The 24,869-nt window shown below is 36.7% G+C and overlaps 1 protein-coding gene and 1 non-coding gene across 4 annotated transcripts in view; both read left to right on the plus strand.

The window, feature by feature from the left end:
* LOC131076472 (cycloartenol synthase 2) overlaps positions 1-24,869 on the plus strand; it is a 232,567-nt gene that overhangs the window by 63,153 nt on the left and 144,545 nt on the right. For all 3 annotated transcript variants that reach the window (XM_058013678.2, XM_058013676.2, XM_058013677.2), the window contains exons 9-12: positions 15,719-15,832; positions 16,029-16,151; positions 16,304-16,426; positions 16,515-16,613. In XM_058013678.2, the coding sequence (XP_057869661.2) occupies positions 15,719-15,832; positions 16,029-16,151; positions 16,304-16,426; positions 16,515-16,613 (459 nt within the window). The remainder of the gene's footprint in view (positions 1-15,718; positions 15,833-16,028; positions 16,152-16,303; positions 16,427-16,514; positions 16,614-24,869) is intronic.
* On the plus strand, positions 18,252-18,323 carry TRNAA-AGC (transfer RNA alanine (anticodon AGC)). Its single transcript has one exon. It is a non-coding gene; the product is annotated as a tRNA-Ala (tRNA).

The following is a 24,869-nucleotide window of genomic DNA, read 5'->3' on the forward strand; positions in this document are numbered from 1 at the left end:
TTTAATATTCTATCAAAACCCTAACTTAAACAATTCTCATAGGTGAAGCATGGCAGCCCCGAAGGCAGGAGTCTCAAGGTCAGCTCTCATCAAACAAGATTCGAAAGGAGCATTAGTGGATTCAAGGATCACTTCAGTATGGGCTAACGTTGGAGATACCAACTTAGGCAAGATCGACATGAGGAAGTTCCAAGGGCCTCTCTACAAGAGTAAACCCTGCAGAATATCAAAGAAGATGATTGAGAGCGGAATTGTGCAAGCAGCTGGCTTTGCTCTAGCTATCCAGTGCAATGAGCTGATAGTTGAATGCTCCAAACACTACAATGCCAACACACGACAAATAGTAGCACCTGATGGCAAGGTCTTGGCATTCCTTTCAGAAGCCGCCATCAGCGAGGCAGTCAACATACCTGATCACAAGGAGATAGTATATAAGAGCAAGGAAGGAGTGCAAGCAATCTTTGATGATGATCCAGATAAGTGTTTAGGCATCATCAACAAGTACTAGATATCTAAGGCTAGATCTCATCCCTCCAAGATGCCTAATGAGCTTTACCGAACAGACTTCAAGGAAGATTACAGTGACTTGATCACCTTGCTTGATTGGTTCATGGGAAGTCCCTAAGCTTCTCCATTCAAGAATTGGAGTCTCTACTATTGGAGGCAATGGCAACAGGCGGAGAGAAGATAGGGCAAGGATCATAAGCAACAACATTGATCTGCAGTTGAGGAGACTAGAATGCACCAAATGTAACGTCCCCACTTTGAAATAGAATTTAATAATAAATAATAATAATAAAATTTAAATATTAAAAGTTGAATTAAAATATAAAATAATATAATTAATTAAAATTTAAGTTAATGAATGGTCAAAAAACATAGAATGAAAAGTTGTGACTCCCTCAAACATGAGATATAAAAGGGAGAAGAGAACCTCATTTGAGAGGGGATAATTTGGAAATCAGAAGTGCACATCTGATTTAAATAAGAAGTGCAGATCTGATTATGAAAGGTTGTGTCCCTTTCAAAGGGCAGAAATAATGAAGAGTTGCACTCTTTCAAAAGGTGCTAATGGTGAAAGGGTGTGTCTCTTGCCAAAGGGCATGCATGATGAAGAGGTGTGACCTCTCCCTCACATTGAGAGATATAAAGGGAAGGAATCAAAGCATTCAGTAACATCACCATGGATTGGATCAGATCAGAACTGTTATTAAGTTATAGGTAGTAGCATCTTTGTTCTTGGTGGTATGCATGGGGATGTGTTTAATATGTATGCTTAATATATGAAGCCTGCTAATGTTCTTATGCATAATTTAATAGTAATATTAATATAGACTGCAATATGTATGAGTCATACTTTATATATATATATATATTTGCAAACTGCTACCATGGGGGAAGCGCCCTTTATATTAATATCAAAAAACTTAGTTACATAGTGTGTGCAGCAGAATACGGATGGCCTCCACAACCTCTTGGACCCTCTTGATCTATGCAGGAGACAATACATCCTTATTAACCCTCACCAAATATGCAAAAGTATCCATCATGTTTTGTAATAGGCCTACTTGCATAGCGCCTATGTTTACTACCATTAAGTCGGTCATCTCTTCCATGCACACTGCGTCTCCAATGAGAGCGACCTTTGGTCTCATGGAGACCAACTTCAAAGTGGCCTCAGCTTTCCCTCTCAGCTGAGGGTGGACGATGCGCCCAATAGCTCTCACAGTGGCTTCCTTGTCGTCCGTGGCACCCATAACATTGTAGAGAAATCGCTCTAATATCTCTGCGTTGTGGATGTGGGCTTGAGACAACACCTTCTTGCCCACAATATTCCTCATGACACCTTCCTCGATGTCACCTGAAATAGAAAAAACATCTCGCAATTGGCTATCAATACTGCGTTTATTGCAATCACATTTCACCCCCCTGATATGGATAAAATCCGAATGTTCCAGTGAGGAATTAGAAGACTTCGCCATGAGAATGAAACTGGTCTTAGCGAGACATGGAACACACTTTGCAGAAGTGTGTAGAGGAAGAAACTAGACACATTAATAGGCATGTTTAATCCGCATTTAAAGCCTTTTCTCTGTCATTTCGGATGACGGCCTTGATGCCAGGCCACACACCCGGATTGTCCAAAATTTGACTAACATTATTGCCTAACACCGCCTTAGATAAGAAATTGGCGGCTTGGTTGCCTTCCCGATATGTGTGAGCTAGCAAATAGTTCATGCCAACAAGGATGGCTTTAATGTCTCTGATCCATGGATCAAATTTCCAGTTCTCTCTTAGATATGAAATATGGAGTCGTTCACGAACTTCAAGTTCCCCTCAATGTCCAATGAATTCAAGCCACATTTTTGGCACCACCTGAGTCCTTCGTATAGGGCACGAAATTCGGCATCATTGTTAGTCACGTGTGGAACATGGAAAGTCCCTAGCCACAGTACCTCTCCATTGCTGTTTCTTATAATAAAGCCACAACTCGACTGGCTAGGGTTATCGGGAGATGCCCCTTCAAAATTCATCTTGAGGCGTCCAGCGGGGGGCATCATATATATATATACAGACATATATATACATATATATACATACATATATATACATATACATATATATACATACATTTAGATACATATACATATACATACATATACATACATATATATATATATATACGTATATATACATACATATATGTACATACATATATATATATATATACATATACATATACATATACATATACATATACATATACATATACATATACATATGTACATACATACATACATACATATATATCTATACATATACATATACATATATGTATACATATATATACATATACATACATATATATATATATATTGTTATAAGTGTGGTTGTCGTTGCACCAAAAGATCGACCTATTAATGCTCGATACAACCACTAGACTTATAGAATCCACAGGAGGCGGCTAAGCCATGTCACAAACCCGAGCGTGGGGCTGCACAACACAAGGAGACCAAGGGCACACACCTTGCAACAATCCCCCCCCTAGCGCAAGCGAGGGGTTTGAACCTGTGACCAAGCTTTGATACCACTTGTTACAAGTGCGATTGTTGTTGCACCAAAAGATCGACCTGTTAATGCCTAATATAACCACTAGACTTATAGAATCCACAGGAGGCAGTTAAGCCATGTCACAAACCCGAGCGCTGCGCTGCACAACACAAGGAGACCATGGGTGCACACTCATAGTCTAGTCCTTAGTCTTCTGCTAATGCCTACGTTAGGATTGGAATGATTGTGTAGGGAAAGGTGGTCCAAATCCTCACAAGTCAGGCAATTCCAAGATGGGTAAGGACATGTATTTCCAATGCCTTGAGGGAGAGTCCCGAGATGGGTACGAACATGCATTCCCAACGCCTTGAGGGAGTTTGCTTGTAGATGGTCTCTAAGCGCCTTAGCACAATAATTTTCCCTCCTCAATTTGGGTTAGAGAAGTAACAGTGATAAGACCTTGATATATAGGGTTTTGGAATTGTATTATTAAGAAATAAATGCCTATTAATCTAAACATTTAAATTGAGATGTTATAATATTTAATGCTGCATTCAATAATATAGATTAATTTTTGATAAACAACTTGCCTCCAAGTAGGGGACATTATACCAAACAATTCTACATGAGCTCATGCATCATCTACTCACTTGCAAGGGCTTATGAATATTAAGGATTGACATATAGAGGCCCAGTTGCAAACAAAAAAGGAGAGACAAGGGTGTGTGAATCCTACACATAATTGCACTTCCACAACAAGGCACACTTTAGGAGGGTGAATGATTCTTTCTCAATGCACATACCAAGAACATTGCAAGGTGGCATCCATCAGAGGCTATCCCTGCAAGCAAAAGAATTAGTAGAGAAATATGGAGCTTGGTTCATTCAATACCCAAAGTTCACCTACATAAGAGTTTAGGGATGCTCATCTCCGCCATTCAAGCTTCCACGACATCCCACAGTCAAAATGGTATTGTTGGAACTATTGAGATAGTTGGTCACCTACGACAAGATTTAGAAGAATAGGCATAAGGTTGGAATTTCCTTTCCTATCTCAATTGGATAGTTAGTGGAAGTATGCCCATCAATAGAAGCAGTCAAGAGGTCGGAAGAGGAGATGAAATTCTATCCTCTTGTTGAATATCCTTAAAGAGCTAACTTCGATCCATATGGTAACATAAGGAAGATAAATGGTAGTAGGCACAAGCACATGCCGCATATAGAAGACTATTGGATGAATGCCAGGGATGACTTTGAGATTAGAAGGAAAATGTTCTCCAGGCTATCCATAGACATCATTAGGATGTGTAGAGTATTTCCCGTCCCTAATCAAGTGCAGGATGGTGGAAGGTGCCTCTAGTGTGCTTATGAGCAAGAAAAGGAGAAAGAAATAGAAGTCAATTGGATTGACATTGAGATCACCGAATTGGATGAGCTGATAAAGCCTGCCATGGCCTACACACAAAGATGGGTAGATGTCCAAACCAACAAGTTGAAGAGCTAGAATGCACAGTTGACATATGATTTGATGGGAGATCCGAATTTGTTCGATGAAGGGACGAAGAGCATAAGCATGAGTCAGAATGCTGCTCAATTAACTCAACCTATGAGTTCCAAGAGGAAAGGAAGTCACAAGGAAGGGTCAAGACAAAAGAAACTCAAGGCAAATTCAGATCATCCTTCTACTAGCACTTCATCCATACACGAGGTCACAATGAATAGAGTAATCATCAACGAAGGGCAATCATTGAAGAAAGGCATGAATCAAGGCATGAATGAGTCCTTGGAGTCAACAATACAGGACAATTGATGTAATGTCCCTGTTTTAGCCGTTCTCGTTTTATGATTGGTTAGCCTATCATTGGCCCTCTTAGGCTAACTCAGTTGGTTAGAGGGTCCCATTTGGCAAAGATCAGTGTGTTATTTCTCTCAGAGCTCAGTATATGTTCAAGTTTGGCCTTCGTTGGACTTTGTTTGGCTAACTTACTATTTATAGTAAGTCATCATTTCAGGAAAGTCATGGTTTCTATTTATAGCAGGGCACCTGGACATGCTATGATTGCAGTGTCGATCCCTTGCACAACTAGCTTGATCAAATAATGAGGGAAATCAGTGGTTGATAGAGAGGGACTCTTACTATTTTTAGTAAGGCAATTGGATGCACAGTGGACATAATGGTTAACTCCTAGGTTCAGAAGGAATGGAGAAATAATGATTATTTGTGGAGATATGTTACATTAATTATTTATAAAGTGATTACTTTATTAATAATTATTTACTAAGTGCAATTATAAAGTTATGAAGTCACTTTATACACAATGGGGCCATGTCCCTCAATTTAAGTGATTTAAAAGTGAATTAAATGATTATGATTTATGGGGCCAAATATTAAGTAATTTTTTAAGTCAATGGGAGAACATAATATATCGTTAAAAATGATATTAAAGTGCATTTATTATTTATGAGTATGAGTGCCCAAGTTTGAAAAGTTGTTACAAAGTTTTATTAAAACCCTAGAAGTAGATTTCAAAAGGGAATTAAAGGCATTTAAGAGTTGAGAGGATATAAAGGGTTTCAAAAAGCAAATCAAACTCATATTCTTGATGTTATTTGACTTGTGCTTTTTGATACGAGAGCTGAGTGTAGAAATACACAAGGGTTTCAGTCATCTACAACATTGGAGAACGAAAACTCTTTAGTGTTTGTGCAATTTTGAGGCTGTGCAATACCAGTTGGTATTATTGCTTGAGAGGGCTTCATCTAGGAGTTCTATTTGCGCTTAAAAGTGAAGAATTTCATCTAGGGTTTGAATTATTTGGAGGTTTATCTACAGCAGACCCAGGTATTTACCATTGGCAGCCATTAAAGAGCAAAACACAAGCTTTTATCTGCTGCTACTTTCAACAGAGATCACCCAGCCAAGGACGTGTTGCAGTTTCAGGCCAAAACGCCTATGTAAATGTGCTTTCCTTGTCATCATTGAGAACGCCATCATATTGGGAGCCTCTTGAGATACTTCATATGCTGGGGAATGCTTACCAGCAGCAGGACGTGTTCTTCCTAAGGCTATATGCCCCTTAAAATGTGATCAGATTTCCTCTATTTTGTGCATCCAGCATTGTGGAGACACTTGGCATAGATTTTGGGGTGGAAAGATTGATATATGCTGTAGTTTATTTGATTACCAGCCATTAAAGTTGCTGCTGTCACTTCTAGGTTTCAATGCTGTCAGCCTGTCACTTCTAGATGACACCTCAAGTACAACCATTCATAATGCAGTCTCTAATGCCAAGTTCCTAGGCATGCAAAAAGTTTAATTGCTCTTAGAGATGTTTGACGAGATATATTTTTTCACAATTCCATGTATTGGCAGCTTAGGATTTTTTCCTAGTGACATTAACAATTCTAAAAATCTCTTAAATAATATTCCTCATATTTTTAAAAGATCAAGTTATTCCATAATTGCAACAAAAATCCAATTAACCTAGTCCACTTGGGGCTTATAGTCATTTTTTTCTTACCTAGATCTAATTGTGATTTCCATGGTTATAATTAACCATGCATTATTCAAAAGCCAAGCTCTTCCTTGGCAAATGCTGTCGCTATCCTCAAAACTCTCCAAATGGCTAGCATAAACCTCTTTGCTAGGAATTTTATGTTGACATTTTTTCCTATTTTTCTCTATGCATTGCAGTTCTTTTAAAGTACAGGTTAATAACCATGAATTTTCCAATTAGGACTTTCTAGTTAATCTTACGTCTGGTTCTATTAATTTCTCCATGATCATCATTGTGGGTGTTTCTTTGGCTATTCAAAATGATTTGAAGATATTGCCATGATTTGTTGGTGCATTGTTTAGTTTCCTTGTTTTACCCTTTTTTCTATTTGGAACCTCTCATTTTTTGTTATTCTATTCATCATCTTTTCTTTGTAATTGACTTTCATTGTGGTTGTCTACCTTTCTTCTAGAATTTCTAGGCTTTTTTATGCCCATTATATTTCTCATTGGTATGGTTCATCGTCTCCTTTTCTATGACTGATCTTTCTCTTTTTGTTTCAACTTGTGAGTTTCTTCGTTTTTCTTTTGCAAATCCCCCTTCTCTAAACACCAATTTTCAAATCATAATTGAGTGGCTTATTTGTGAAAGTAACTTAAATTATTTGACTCTATATTTAGTTAAGTTAGGTTATGGTATTGAAATAGTGAGTGGATTGAATTTATAAATCATACTATTATTACACTGAAAGTAAACTCAAAATAATATATCATATTTAATTTGGAAATTCATACACATAATCTGATTTTACAGTACATTACATTGGCTTATGAGGCCACTGTTTTAGTTTTTCCCATACTAACTACCAAAACTTACTAACAGGAAAGCAACTCCCAAAAACTAACAATTGTTTTATTTATATTAACTATTATCTCACCTAGCATTTATTTAATATTATTTTTATGTAACTTATATACTATAGATGTAATACTAATTCCAACATTCCCCCCATATTACATCAATCCAAGCGAAGGACCTTGATGAGCCTATAAATTGACCATATTATTTAATGTTTTACCTCATGTTTATAATGTCCTTCCAAGTCATTTCCAAACATTACCTTGGTTTTGTGAAGCATTAACTAGGATTAATGATGTTTGATATGCATATAAGTGTCTAGCTAGTTGATGCTAAATGATGATAAAATATTATAATAAATGGTTATTATTGAATGTAAATTACTTATGAAGGATTAACATGTTGTTTTTGAGTGATTTGAGTCGTTCATACAACTAGAAGAAAGGAGGAGCAAGTTGGCAATTGACAGATATAGCAGTTGACTGAAAGTGCAGAAAAAGTCAAAATACCAGTTTCAGTAAAACGGGCATATCTCACTTGTTTCTTAACGAAATTTAGATTTTCAAAATGATCTGGAAAGCTTAAAAAGAGATCTCAAATGGGTTTAAACCGTTTGAGCTGATTCACAATAGTTAATGAGCAGCTTTCACTAGACGTTGACTGAGACAAACTAGCGAATTTTCAGGCAACAGTTAAGGATTGAGTTCTAGTTCAACTTGGACTCTTCTACCTCTTCATGAGTTCATGTATTTGGAGTTATTAAAGTGAAGAAACATTGGAGAAGATTGTGGAAACAATATTTGATGATTCATAAATAATTATAACATTTTTGTACACATGTTCAGCCATGAGTGCATTTAATGGTTGTAGAGTTCGAAGAGGATTAGAACTCTCTCAACTCTTGTTAGTTTAATTTTTATTATGAGTCATGACTAGAATAAGTCATCTCCTTGCTGTCACAGGAGAAATGACATTTGTAATAAGTTGTTGAGTTTGTAATTACTCCAACTCTCAAGCCTCAAGCATAAATCTGAGATTTTGTTGAGTTGTGAGTAAGTAGGGTTGAAAGAAGTGTTGAAAGTAGTGTTGAGAATAGTGTAGAGAGTATCCAGTTAGTCTTGAGTCTTGTTAATGGTGTCCAAGTTCAATCAGCAAGTCTGATATATGTCCATGTAATATTTGATTTGCAATAAAAAGATTATTTGAGCATTGAAGCTTGTCTATTGAAGATGAAATGCTAATGACAGACTGAAGCAACTCAAGCAAGGGCCACTTGAGGAACTGTGATTTCATCATAGTTTTGATTTTTATTCATTATGCTTTACTTTAATTAGTGAGTTGGTTATGATAGGTTTTGTTTTCAGCATATTTGATTTCACTAGTTTTAGAACAGTCGTCCTGCAGCCACTGCTGTTGCAAATAACCAGTCATCCTACAGCCACTGCTATTGCAAATAACCAGTCATCCTGCAGCCACTGTTGTGTAGTTAGTTTTATTTCCAGGATTGTCATGTTTTCAATCCAGTTTATTATTCTGAGTTTTTTTTGCTTCCATAGTGCATATACAATGCTGTCTCATTTCAAGTTCACGTCTCTGGGTTGATAATTAAATGTAGCTTCTAGTTCATGAAGGGTTGCTGAATTAGTATTCCAACCTCGATTGCAATTAAAAAGCCCAACATACCTGTTGTGACGTTTTCACACATCACCCCATCGCAAATGGGGACCCCCTATTTTTGCTGAATAAACCAAGTCTTTTGCAGTTTGTGTTGTCTCCCGACCCTAAGGAATGAGTTGTAAGGTCTTCTCGGTCTAGATTTTGATCTTTGAAAGTAATGAAATGGCTAAGTATGGAATGGATTCTTAAGGAATATACAGGCTAGATAGGATGCAGTCTTAATATTGTCATCAAGTCGAGAATTAGGGTTTTGATATATTGAGAAATGTTAAGTTCATATAAATTCTGTGATCAAGAGGATAGAAAAGATAAAGATGTAGTCTGGAATTTAAATTTGAACTGCAGTTGTGTGAATGAAGGAAGCACAACACTTATTAATTTTCGGTATTGTCCTCCTCCCCATTGTATGCATGTTATATATCTAAGTGAATGAGAGGGTATGTAGGGAAGAGATATGTCTTCCCACGTGGGAAGACACATCTCTCCCTACGTACCACTCAACACATTAACAAACATATCGCGATTTGTTTAACCCAACCCTTAAACATTAATGGGTGTAACTGATAATATTCCCAGCCCAATAGCAATGACAGGGTGTGACCGTGGCACTCACCACAATTTGATATTTATTTATAGTTTATAGTTAACGTGTATACTACTTATGTTAACATATATTTAATTCATGTATCGGAAATGGTACGACCGATGTTACAAGAATTAACACTCCCTCTTAACTAGGGAGGACACTTTTCATGTTAGATAAAACATCACAATTCATCCATTGATTGTGAAGAGAAGAGATATCACACCATAGTGATATTCAGAGATATGGTTCAACAATGAATATCAAGTCTCGTGATACTCACCATAACTCATAGTTATCAAGTAAGGTATGTGCACTGGCATCAAGTCACATGATGCCTACCATACTGATAATGATTCATGGCATGTCCATGAATATTATGTTCATAATATTCACCATGAATATCTCTATCATAATTATGGTTTATTTAATGATATCGACCAACTGATATCTACCATAATGTCTTAGAGATATATATACTATCATGACATGTCCACAGATATCGTCACATGATATCCATCAAGATAGATACATTGATAATTGTAAAATCGTCACCTTACAATATCAATTTGAAACAAGTGTTCATTATTGAAAAGTCGTCACCCTTCAATAATGTTCACAGAGGGCCCATGAAGTCATGGAGTCACACACATGACAAATAAAAGAGTTTACACACTAATCATCTTTAAATATATTAGTATATCAGAATAAATGAGACTTTATCTCAAAATTAAATAACATTTTCAACCATACCAAGTTTATCTCTAATGTGTTCAATCTTGATCCTGGAGAGAGGCTTGGTAAGAATGTCTGCAATCTGATCACCTGTACTAGTATAATTCAGTCGGATCACATTCCTTTCGACCATATCTCGAACATAGTGATAAGGAATCTCAATGTGTTTAGACCTGTCATGAAATATTGGATTCATTGAAAGCTTGATGCAACTCTGATTGTCACAATAGATGATAGTAGGATTTAAGGGCTGACCAAACAGTCCTACAAGCAATTTCCTGAGCCATACTGCTTCTCTTGCTCCCATGGAGGCTGCAATGTATTCAGCTTCTATAGAACTCTGAGCAACTGAAGACTGTTTTCTACATATCCATGAGATCATTCCTGATCCTAAACTGAAGCAACATCCTGATGTGCTTTTCCTGTCAACTACGCTTCCAGCCCAATCAGAATCAGTGAATCCATGTAGGTCAAGGTCTATATGTTTATATTTCAGACCAAAACCAATAGTTCCTCGAAGATATCTCAGAATATGCTTTGCAACAACAAGATGTATTTCCCTAGGTTCACACATGAACTGACTTAGTGCATTAACAACATAACATATATCAGGTCTTGTGTTTGCCATTAGGATTATAGGAATGTGATCTACTAAGAGCCGGGTGAATGTCTATCTGATCTTCCTTAACTTAGCTCTGATACCATGTTAAGTTTATATAAATTTTGTGATCAAGAGGATAGAAAAGGTAAAGATGTAGCATGGAATTTAAATTTGAATTGCATTTGTGTGAACGAAGGAAGCACAACACTTATTAATTTTCGGTATTGTCCTCCTCCCCATCATATGCATGTTATATATCTAAGTGAATGAGAGGGTACGTAGGGAAGAGATATGCCTTCCCACGTGGGAAGACACATCTCTCCCTACATACCACTCAACACATTAACAAACATATCGCAATTTGTTTAACCCAACTCCTAAACATTAATGGGTGTAACCGATAATATTCCCAACCGGATAACAATGACGGGGTGTGACCGGTGGCACTCACCACAATTTGATATATATTTATAGTTTATAGTTAATGTGTATACTACTTATGTTAACATATATTTAATTCATGTATCGGAAATGGTACGACCGATGTTACAAGAATTAACAAGAAATGCATTGTGCTTATTGCTTTATCCTTCAAACTTTGCATTTTGCTAACTATGAACTTGATTGATACTTGTACTTCACAACATTTCCTTGTCTTTTTTAGGTACATTGTGGGGAGCAAGACTTTGGATGTTGACAGGACATCGTTGAGTAGATGATATCATCATCCAAGGAAGAAATGTAGTGATAGAACAAAAAAATGCATGTACAGAGGAATGAAATGATGGATATTTGGCTAAATGTCAGGATAACCCTGAGAATTGATATGAAGAAATGAAAGAGAAACGACCAAATTTTGGCTTCGTCTGGAAGCGTGTATTGTCTATTTTAAGATTTTTTTATCCTTCAGACTTAGAAATGAGGTCAATAGACTAGGGCATTGCGAAATTTGAGCGAAGTGTTGGAAAGAGAACCCTTGAAGGAGGCTACCAGTGAAATTTGAGCAAATTTTGAAGACTTACTATTTTTAGTAAGTTTCACTGTGGCCCAGATTGGCCTAATTTTGCATTTAAACAAAATTACTATTTTTAGCAATGTCTATTTTTAGTGTCAATGTGTCCTGGTTTTCCTTAATTTGGTTTTTGGAAGAACTTACTATTTTAGTAAGTCTATTTTTGGAAGGTCTATCTCTGGCAACTGACAAGACATTGACGGCAAAATGTTCCCGAATATCCAGTTCTAAATCGAAAAAAGTTGAAGAGCAAGTAGGTGATCATTTCTTGGGTGCAATTCCCAAGAACAAGAGGAATCTTCCAAATTTGAAAAAATCCTTGACGTCACTCGAAATGCATAAGATCTAGAAGAGTGGGCGCAATCCTCATGAAGTGGAGGAATTTTCCAAAGCTTGAAAAATCCTCCATGACCCCCAAAATGTGCCCATCCTCCCTCCTTGGGCGCAAATCCAAAGGCAAGGAGGATTTTCCTTGTAGGAGGAAATTCCTCCTTGATCTCCTAAATGTGCCTAGGTAGGCTCTTGGGGCGCAAAATGCAAGAGGATTTTTTCCTCATGACCAAAATTCCTTCCTTCAGGACAATTCTTGGAAATCGTGTAAAATTGGCTAAGTGTTGGAAATTTCTTCCTCCGGACTCCTAAGCAGACAAAATTCTTGAAAAGTGAAACAATGGTTAAGTATGAGAGAATTTGTCCTTCAAGTCCAAAACGAGCCCAAGCATTCCTCAGTTCATGGAAATTTGAAATTTTACTAAGGCATGGAAAATTCTTCAAGTCCTCCCAAATGCGCCCAACTTCATGATGGCAAGGAAGGATGAAATTTCACCAAGTAAGGAAAATTCCTTCCCTAGGCTCCAAATGCACCTATCTCCAAGAAGGGGAGAAATGATAAATTTTGCTAAGCGTTGACAAATCTTCCTCCAGGATTGATATGTGCTCAAGGATTCCTTAGAAATGGAAACTCAAAAATTTGACTATGTATATTTTGCTAAGTGTTGACAAATCCTCCGCCAGGATTGATATGTGCTCAAGGATTCCTCAGAAATGGAAACTCAAAAATTTGACTAAGTATGGAGAAATTCCTTCTCCAAGCTTCAAATGTGCCCATCTACAAAATGTCAGAAAATGATAAAACATCAAGAATTCATCTGTCCAATCCAAAGACAACATCAGATCTCAAGAGGCATGGAGGTCCAAGATGAGCAGATCCAATTTATGACAACCAAGTTCGAGAAGAAATCTAGTCTCGGGAAGTTCATGGAGGAGGAATTCGAGTTACAGAGATTGCCAGTTGAAAGACCTCAAGATTCAAGCAAGTACAAATGAGAAGAATTTACAACTATCTTGAATTTCCTCTAGAAGTCCAAGTTCCTAGTCAAGAAAGAGCAAGGAGGAAGAATTCCTATTCCAGACATTCAAGGAAGACATTCAAAGTTCTTGAGATCTAGTTCAAGTATGAAAGACTCCAAGAATGGCAAAATTGTCAACAAGGAAAGATATGCGATGGTGTTTGATGAATTTCCTTGGCTCATACTTTTTGCATCTTATTGATTATAAGTTGCAGTGTAAAGTTAGCTACAGCCTTTTATATGGATGCTTAACTTCAATCATTGAATGTGCATTGTTCATTATGATGGTGTTCATTATGATATGAAAATTCTTTGCATAACCCTTGGAAGATTGCACCAGTTCTTGTGGAGTTGTAGTTGATCTTGGCGAAGTAGAATTTGGTTAATATGGAATTCGTCCATTGGAGCACTATCCGTTGATATCATTGTCCTTAGGAGTAGATTTAAATCCTTCTAACCCTTTCCCCTTTAATTTCAGTTCATTTCAGTTGTGTCTGTTCGAAGAAGCATCACGAGATTGCAATATTCGATGAAGAAGTTCTAGCCAACATTGCAAAAAAAGTGAAGAACGATTCAAACGTAAGTCCTTGTGTTACCAGTTTATCTCATCAAGCCAAACTAACTCATATCTAACACAAACGCGCAAGTTAGCAATAGGAACCTTGGAGTCGCAGCTATGATGTTCGCAATCTTAGCATACGAGGGGTCTTTGCTCAAGAGAGGATAGAGTATACTTTGGAAACTTTATTTTGTGTTGGTGTGGTGACAAATACACCCATCAATAGGACCAAGCATTGCACGAACTGAATACAATAGTGCATTTGAAAACTTGATGAAGTGTCTCCACCAAATCTCTTCACTCACCCAAGACACACCAAACTGAACCCATTAGTGGATGTCCTGACTGTTAAACCTTCAAATCTTCTAAGGCACATAAGAGAATATTATCCCATCTTGAATGCACAATGAGAGAGAAAATCTCCTTCGAGAGTCCATTGCTCCTCCAAGTGTGTCAAAATCCTTCCTCTAGTGCATGCATATGAGAGAACTACTCTCCTCCGAGAGTCCACTTACCTCTAAAAGTGTCAATGAGCCTTCTCCAATGCTATGAGAAACATATCTTTCCTCTGGTGTACAAAAGAAACTAAGCCAATGTAGATACATTAATTCCACCCTATTTTAGACATTACCGTATCCTCTAGCTTTTCCAAGCATTGCCAAGCCCCTCCTTACCCACCCTTGCTCCATGGAGGGACACAAATTGAAATTAGTGCTTCCTATGCAAAGCATCATCTTTGAGTGAGAAGCTAGCTTCTTGGGATGATACAAATTTTCACCCCCCAATTTGAAAGTTGTGCTTAGCCCTTAATCTTGAAATTTTTCACTTTTTGCCTTATCCATTGTCTTCAATGTCTGCTTCATAACCATTTTTAAGATTTTTCTTTTCATGTCATGTGCGAGATTGAGTGTCAAATAAAATGTAATCAAATGCAAAGCAAAGTATAAACCATAGGTAGAGATTAGTTGCTAGTTTCCACTAAAAATGCACCTTTTGCAATATCCTCTCTATTTCTTTTCAAAAAATAAAATACCTTGAATGTTACACAAAACCATGTATCATAAATGCAACATTAAATTTTGTTCTTCTTATTTCTTCTAATTCAATTTCTTATTTTTTCTAATTCAATATATGAAAAATATATCCTTTAAATATTTTAATACCCTTTAATACTTCATGACTTCAAAGCACAACCTTATCACTTCAAAATATGCAAATAGTTAATTTTTTTTTTTGTCCATAATAGAACTTTATTTCACTTCAAAACAAAGAATTATCTGCACTCACCAAATGATATTATTTTCAAGTTTTTAAGTTTCGTTGTGAAATGAGAAAGATATTCTATTTCAATCCTCCAGCTTGAGTTTGAAGACCCAGCAGAAACTTTAACATGCCTAGCAGTGAGTTAAAACTCCCAAAAAATATTTTGAATGCCTTAACATCAATTTGGAATGTCCAAGCATGGATTTTACATTACATTACATTGGCTTATAACGCCACTATTTTCCTTTACGAACTACCAAATCTTACTAATGGGAAAGTAACTCCCAAAAACTAACAATTGTTTTATTTATATATTAACTATTATCTCACCTAACATTCATTTATTATTATTTTTATTCAACTTGTATACTATAGATGTAATCAGTACTACTAATTCCAACATATGGAATGTTTAAATATATATTCTCTTGAAACAATACGAAAGTACCATGCAGGGATTGTAGTTCTTTGACATTTAGTTCTGTTTCCCAGAAAAAAAAAAATTAAACTCAATAGGTCTTGCAATTTTGTAGGTGCTGAACATGCTTTGTTGCTGGGTTGAAGATCCAAATTCAGAGGCATTTAAAAGGCATCTTCCACGAGTTGCAGACTTTCTATGGGTTGCAGAAGATGGCATGAAAATGCAGGTCGGAATAGAAATGACTATTACTGGTTATTATCACTCTCTTGATGTTTGTTATTTTCATCTAATTTCTAATACTTTTATTGCAAATGTTTTTGATCAATATAGAAAGAATCCTAATAGCTGGTGAACTTATTGATATGTTGCTGGATCCAATATTGTATTCTTGTAAAGCAATGTGTTTAGTATTTTGTGATTAGGGATACAATGGCAGCCAGCTATGGGACACAGCTTTTTCTGTTCAAGCACTTCTGTCAACTGACCTTCTTGACGAATGTGGTCCATTGCTTAAGAAAGCACATTCATATATTGATAAGTCACAGGTTCATAGTATTTGCATATGTTTTCCCTCTGGCAAAAAGAAAAGTCTTGTTTACATGTGTTTGATATCTATTTCTATTTAAATCATAAATCTTATGATTGCCTTTTGAGCTTCATGTGCCATGCTCTTGATATGTTCTGGGATGTTTTAAAGGTTCAAGAAGACTGCCCAGGGGATTTGAATTTTTGGTATCGACACATTTCTAATGGTGCTTGGCCTTTCTCAACTAGAGATCATGGTTGGCCCATATCGGACTGTGCCTCAGAAGGCTTTAAGGTATATGAAAGAGACAAATGATATTATTTCTTTTCTCTGACTTGTCAGCTGTTATTTTCTAAAGCACATTATATCTTTGTTTATGCAGGCAGCATTGGCATTATCACAATTACCACGAGACATTGTTGGGGAACCTATTTCATCACAACGATTCTTTGATTGTGTGAACTTGATTCTTTCAATGCAGGTAAGCATCCATTCTATCCTTTTGGCCAAACATAAATCTCCCTCTAGCTTAAAATTAATGCTTTAGAGTAAATGTTAAAAACATAGAAATGGTTTAGATCTTTAGAAATTTTCTTTTTGATGCATGTATGTAATGATAATCTGAGAGTGAGATTTTGCTAGTGTACAAAAGGTAACTTGTATAAGTGAGTTTGCGTAAATTATAAGTCCATGAATGTTGTTTTGCTATTTTTTCATATTGCATTCTCTTTTTTATAGGTATTTTAACTGAACCACCATGTAGAAAGTTTTCCGCATCCTATTTATTTTATATTGGGAAATACCTATGTTATTCAGCATTGCCATAGAGCCCTCCATAGTCATGATAGTGTGGTTTTGGTATCAGTACCAGTCCGTGTACTTTGGTATAAACTGCCTGGAAAATGAAGGAAGTAGATAAATGGAGAATAGAGAAATTCTTAGGGTGGAATTTTGGATTGTGGAAGGTGCAAATGGAACCACTGCTGATCAAAGAAGATCTCTCACTCTCGCTGGAAGGAAAAGCCAAGAAGGCAACTATGTTGTTTGATAAGAGTTAAAAAGGCCTTGAAAGAATTATGGGTTAAACTCTCTCCTATGTATGAGATGGCTTTGGCTTTGAGCAAAGTTTTCCTCATGAAGAAGTTGTAGAATCTAAAGATGAAGGAGTTGTCATGTCAAATCATCTCAACGAATTCAATACCTTGATTAGCCAATTGATTTTTGTGAACATAAATTTGGATGACAAAACCAAAGCCATCTTGTTATTGTGTTCTTTGCTAGATAGTTGGGAATGTGTAGTGATGGCAATTAACACTTTGGTATCCGACAAAGGAAAACTCAAAATTGATGATGTTGTCGTGAAATAATAATTGATTGTTGTATTAACAAAGGAATACTCTTTATATTAGCAATTACAGAAGATTTTTTTATATTAGAAATGCTAGAGAACTAAAGACAGTATAGATAGATTTTATATAGTAACTGACTTATAGAATAGAAAGTTACTAAAACTAACTAAACAACTTAAATGATATTATAAGCTAAATATTACAATATTACTTTATTACTCTCCCTTAATGGTCATTCTACTTTTACCATGTTGAAGACTTGTCGAGATCTATTGGTCTTTTGGCCATGAATGCATAGAAGGCGGAGCCCTTATCCTCTGAATGCTTTGCAACATGAACCTGTTGTTGAGATTTTCTTGGTTGGATTTTTTGATTAGCCAACTGATTTTTGTAGAACTTCTTCATATGACAAAGTTTACCACAATAGTGACACTGTCTCCTATCGAGAGATAGAGAAACAAGATTAAAAAAAAACTTCTCAAATACCTTCGATTTTTGTTGATAAAAAATCGGAAAAAAATCGATACCTATGATTTGTTTTCAAAAACTCATGCAAGAATACTTTTTGAAGAAAACCCAGGTTTGATTAAAAATCATAATTTTTGCAAAAACGAACAGCAAGAAACAATGAATCTATAAAAAATCGTCAAAAAATTTGGTCGAAGACAAAAGGCCACGATTTGGTCCAAAAATCATCAAAAAGTTGCTACAAAATAGTGTTGGTGTTGGAAATAAGCCACACCCGGACCGACAATGGACTGGTCCAAGAGGGGCCAGTAGCTCAGTGGTAGAGCACTCCAATAGCATATGGAAGGTCCTAGGTTCGAGTCCTAGCTGGTCCATGTCTCAATATGGTATCAAAGCCAGGTCCAGGCTAGGAGCCCCAAGTACACGAGAAGTGTGGCTTAAGGGGGGGTGTTGGTGTTGGAAATAAACCACACCCGGACCGACGATGGACTGGTCCGAGAGGGGCCAGTAGCTCAGTGGTAGAGCACTCCAGCAGCATATGGAAGGTCCTAGGTTCGAGTCCTAGCTGGTCCATGTCTCAACAAATAGTACCACGATTTTGTGGAAAAATTGTCAAACCCTAGATGCGAGATTTGTAGAAACCCTAGACCAAATTACAACAATAGATCTTCGAGTTCCCTGCAAACCCTAGCTGGAACTGAAAGTACTCACAATTTTGTGGAAAAATCGTCAAAAACCTAGTTGCTTAGAAATTGCCCCAAAAACTCATAAATCTTGCCACACCAAAATCCTAGGCGCACGAGCGAACAAGTCCATTGTGAGCACAAACTGAGGAAAGAACCCAAAAATTGATCAAAAACATAGATGAAGAAGTCACGTGCAGAAAAAAGGCAATGAAACCCATGATTTTCATTTAAAAAATTTGTGCAAAAAAATTTCGAGGGAAGTTGTAGAAGAAGAAAACATGCAAAGCCATCGCTATCGTGCGGAAAAAATTGCCCCATTCACATGAAAAAAACCCACGATTGTGCAAAAAATGGACTGCAAAACTAGTTGCGTGGATGACAAATACTAGGTCGCATAAGCTTGAAAGCAGTAGAAGCGACTTAGAAAAATCCTCAACCAGATGCAATTGAAAAACCCTCGACTAGAAAACACGAACTAGAAAACCACGATTTTTATCCAAAAATTGGTCAATAACTTTGCTAGTAAAAACCCTTGATCTTCAGCAGGAAAAATCACAAATTGTATTCTATACAAAAATCTACCAAAAAATCCCATGATTTTTGTTTTAAAAAAATTGATCAAAAAATTTCTAGAAATTTCGTCGAAATTTTTAGGTGAATGGACCACAAATTTATTCAAAAAATTTGCTAAATAAGAATGTATGCTTTGATACAATGAAATAATAATTGATTGCTGTATTAACAAAGGAGAGGAATACTCCTTATACAAGCAATTAGAGAAGATCTTTCCATAACATAAACGATTGAGAACTAAATACAGATTAGACAGACTCTAAATACTAACTAACTAGCTTACAAAATAGAAAGTTACTAAAAACTAACTAAACGACTTAAATGACCATTGTAAGCTAATTATTACAATATCACTTCAATATGTCGGCACTCTTCTCAGCAAAGATATGAGGAAAAATCAAAGGTCCTCATTTGGTGATGCCTTGATTTTTGGCAATAGAGGACGGCCTCAAGTTAGAGGCAGAAATAACAATAAGAGAAGATCCAAATCTGCATGAAGGTCGAAGTCAAGAGGGAGAAATGGACGTTGCTGGTTTTGTGGTAAAGGACACACTAAAAAGAATTGCTGGTCTTATAAAAAGGTGTGAAGCAAACAAGGTTTGCATAAGCTTCCCAATATTATGATTATAGGCATTGAGGTTTCCTCCACGGCACTAGATTGCACCCCTACATCATTTACTTGAGCCTTATCATTGGCCACCCTTTTTTGAAACTTTCATTTTATCATTTTCCTTTCCTCAAACATTTAATCCTGCAATGGCACATGGATCGATAAATCAAATAAACTCTTCCTTACCTCCATGCCCTACAATGCCAGTTTCAGTTTCACTCTGAAATCTTCGAATATGATGCTCTTGTTTTCACTCCCCCTTTATCCTCTATACCATTTACACCCATAATAGCTTTTAGCACCTTCAATTTCCCAACATTATAGAAATATAAAAATCTTCGTCAATCAATGATTAATGACCTGAAAATCATAGAATGGAACTCTCAATGAACCATCTCTTGCCATTAACAAGGCTTCAAATATACCTAGAAGTAAATTTTGGATACCTATTTCTCAATCCACTAGAGTCAAGAAAAATGCATTGCAAACACAAACTGTCACCACTCTTAAAAAAATCCACCTTTTCTCTCTTGACACAACATAGACCAATTACTCATGAAAACTTGCATCAAGTAACTATCCTTGTAATATATGTGCCGAGGTCTATTTTAACATTTTTACATCGACCTCTGTGTTGACGTGTATTTTGTACATTATCAAACACAGAATAAAATACCTAAAGGTACCTTATCCTCTCTTGAGTAAAGCCTCTGATTGTTGAAGATATCGCGAAAAAGGATCAATCAGGATGACTCCAAGGTTCTTCGTTGTAGGATCTCTACGTGTGGATAAGCTCTCTGTGGTATGATGTGATTTGCTGGAATCACAAGGGGACTTACATTTGATGATTGAACGTCTGATTTGCTTTGAATATTGCTGGAACACAGGATCTTACTAGCTTTGACTTGAAAAAAGGAAAAAAAGATGAGGGCGAGGAAAGGATCTAATCTTAACACTAAGAATGTAAGAGCAATGAATGATCTTTGATGAAATTCTAACTAAGTCTTGTTTTGACATCTCAGGACCATCTCCACAAGGTTAGTGCGATCTTCGAAGGAAAGCTTTATGATGTTCAAATCATCACTGCAGGCATAGACACCATCAGGTTGATGCATATCAATGAAGAAGCGACAATTGAAGTTAAGCTTAAGCTGAATGATTCCAGTTGACTACACAAGGCAAGTCTGCAATCAACAAACTGCTAGTAGTATGGATATACGAATTCCACCATCAATCAAGCACATTTCTTCCACTCATCTAATAACATGAAATCAAATATGAGAAGTATAAAGACCATGCAAATTGTCGAATCGACCCATAAATTTCACCATTTCTTCAATGAAGTTACAAGTCTTTTACAACAACATCTTGGCAACAATCTTTGCCTTCTCTCTCTACTCTACTCTAATTGCTATTCTACCAACTAGCTAATCACCTTCTAACTACTCTCTATCTGTCTTCTAACTGCTTCCAACTATATTCTAACTGCCTTTACAAAATGAAATGCCAGGGCTTATATAGTGCCCTCAATACAATTCGATGGCTTAGATCAATTCGAGATCAAATGGCCAAGATTCAACAATGAAAACCCTAATTAGGGTTTGTTACAACCATTACATAACATTTAATGCTTGACCAATGATAAAATTGTATTGCTTGGACACATGTCCTCTCTAGAAAATTCCACCAATGGATAGCTGGGGTAGGTACATCGGAGTTTGTGCCACCTTCCATGAGTTAGGTACATTGAATCTGGAAATGCTGAGGTGGACCACACTAACTGGAGAAGTGATGACTAGGATGCCACCTCGTCTGACACTTGTAACTTAGTGAATATTCAACTTGATGTTGTTGAGAAGCTAGCTTTAATTAATTCATCTGGAACTATCTGCTTCTTCAACGAACCCTTGTTCTAACTTCTTGTGTCCTTGATGTGCAGGATGATTGATGTACCTTGCCTTGGAATACTGGATTGGAGAAGCCGCCCTTGATGACGTTAGTCCAAAGAAGGCCGTCCTTGTTGATGCTAGGCTGGAGGAGGTCACCCTTGTCCTTGCTTGATTGTCCTTGATGAGAACCTGCTGACTTGTAGATCCTCCGGGCTTTGGAGTCGCCATCTTGATACCTACACAACATTTCAAAATTAGTAATATATCTTGAAATCTAAAAATTAAACTTTAAAAGGAAGATTCAAGATTTTAATTAGGAAACTTCATGATAAATCTTGAGTTATCATTTCCTAATTAACCATGTAATACTTAGATTTTTCCAAAAAATGTCTAAAAAATCAAACCTTGAATAAGGGTGTCAAGATGATTTTGCCATACCTCCTCTTGAGAATTAACTCTAAGAAATGATGTAAAAATAGATGAATTTTGCTAGGCAAAGTGTAGATCAAAGCTCTCCCTTGGATAAAATGCACCTCCTTTAGCTTGGAAAAGAACTCCACCTTCCTCTTCAAAAATCTGGAAATTCGCCTTCAAATACCTTCAAAACATCTGGAATTTATCCTCCAATCTAGCAAGAAATACGCCTCTCCAATAGCCTTCAATATGAATTTCGCCCTCCTTAGTCTCCACACTTAGTAGAAATTCGCTCCACTCTAGCTAGATTTCGCACCTTCAATTAGCTCTCCAATTTCGCACTTGAAAGGATGATTGAATGATTTAAATTGTGAAAAAACACCCCCAATATATAGAGCGCTCACCTTCTACTTACCCATGAGGCCGACCTAGCAAATAAAAGGTGAAATAATAAATAAAACCTCAAAAGGAGTAAGCCGACTTGCCAAATAAAGGCAAAATAATGCCTTGTGCACTCAACTTTTAATTTTTTATTTCACAAAAATTAATTTTAAATGCCTTTTTAATAGAAATTCGATTTTTTTAAGGCCTAAAATCAATTTATTAAATGCCAATTTAATTTAATTTTTTCAAATATTTTGAAGTTTTTAGCGAACTTGGCATCTAATGCGATTTGGAGGATATTAATGCCCAAGCATGGTAAAAAATAACGAATGTAAATAACCTCGCTCTGGTCCCTTGGAGAGGGACAGGAGCGCCTTTTCACTTTTGTCCTCAATCCTTCATTTTTTAATTGCCAATTCACGTTGTGGGGCTAGCAATGATCCCTTTCGTCCCTTCAGTGCATGTTCAACTCGTTTTTTTGCAAGGCAAAATTGATGTTCTAGAGATTTTCGCCCTGGTCCTTCATTGAGGGACAGGAGCGCCTTTTGCATTTGGCCTAGGATCATCAAGTTTTTGGAGTCAAACCTTTGTTCATCATGATTTAGAAGACCTTTCCAATCTTGCTCAACTTTGCCTTAGCATAATCTCGGAGGGAAATTGTTGATTTTATAAAAATAGCCCTGGTCCTTTAGTGAGGGACAGGAGCGCCTTTTGCATCCATTGCGCAAATTCTTGATCATATCAACCTCAAGGCATTTTAAACATTATTTCAAATTCGCGCCTTGGCTTAGATTTGTCCAAACTTGGCGAGAAGGACTGGATATTAGGTTTTTCGCCCTGGTCCCTTGGAGAGGGACAGGAGTGATTTTGCAAATCCAAGCTTATCTGTCCTTTGTTAGCCTTTCAAATTATATTCAATGGATAAATCATGTTTTCCTTGGTCTCTTCAAATCATAAAATTGTCTTGATCCTGCAAGAACAGTGCAAATTTGAAATTCAAGCTCCGGTCCTTCAGTGAGGGACAGGAGCGAATTTTGTCTTCTAGGCCAAAATGCTTCACTTTTCACCATGAAATGTCTTGGCTAAGGAAGATATCATCTTGTTACACGCCATGAATAAGAGTTCAAGTCTAAGAAAGGTCTAAAAATGTGTATATAAAGAAAATCGCTCTGGTCCCTTGGTGAGGGACAGGAGCACTTTTACCTTTGTAGACAAAAACTCCATCATTTCATTGTCTTTGATCAAGTCTGGATGCTCTATCATGCTCATTTCGTCCTTCACCATGCCTTTGATGTTTCAATTTGACCAAACAAGGTCAGGAATGACTCAAATAAGCCTTTTCGCCCTGGACCCTTGGTGAGGGACAGGAGCGCTTTGCCTTGGTCCCTTGGAGAGGGACAGGAGCGAAATTCACTCTGGGTCCTCAGTGAAGGACAAGAGCGAAATTTGACTTTTTGAACTCTCTATCAGGATAATTTTTATGGAATAAAACAGTTAAGTATAAGTGACACTTATACTTTAAGTTATATTCCATATATACTTTCAGGATGTTTGAGAGTGGTTTCAGACCTCCAGGAGTTATATTGCAAAATCTAGTTTTTTGAGGTTTTTCAGTTTCCAGACTTAGTCAAATTTCAGGATCAGGACATTCCAAACTTAGCCAAATTTCAGGATCAGGACTTTCAGACTTAGCCAAATTTTCAGGATCAGGACTTCACTCCAGCAGGACCTGCTATCCTATTGATCTCCCCGACAGCACTCAAAATGCAAAGGCTAACTAACAAAACCCTAAAAGACCTAGAAAACAAACCCTAAAAAGCAAAAAGCAAGGGTCCCCATTTGCAATGGGGCGATGTGTGAAAACGTCACAACACTCTGTAATGACTGTAGATAGCTCTCTAAGGATTTTTGCCCTTTATTGTTTAAGTTATACTGTCAACTTGTATACACAAGGAGGTTAATTGTGATTATTATGTTAAGGTCTTGAATTGGAACGTTATAAGTAAAGAACAAGTCATACAATTTCTATCATCCCACAAACTTTACTAGCAATGATCCTTCTTAGATGTGTGATTCAATAATTTCTTAAATGCATAGAGAGTACTAACTGATATATGATATCTGCCAAAGTATGTAAAGATTACTGAATCGTATTATTACAAGTTCTATGAATATTTATGAAGTTAATATGATTGAGTTCCTGATCTAAAATTATGTCTGCATACAGTTTAAGAGGTTAGGGATCTGCTCCTATCACTCATACGGGTCTGATCCCTTTTCCTGAATACTATCTTTATGATTATGCAATTTGGGGCAGTCACAGATATGATTCTTATATTCTGATCGCTCTTCCTGCGTTATCTC

This window comes from Cryptomeria japonica, chromosome 5, assembly GCF_030272615.1.
Source record: "Cryptomeria japonica chromosome 5, Sugi_1.0, whole genome shotgun sequence".
NCBI classification, from domain to species: Eukaryota; Viridiplantae; Streptophyta; class Pinopsida; order Cupressales; family Cupressaceae; genus Cryptomeria; species Cryptomeria japonica.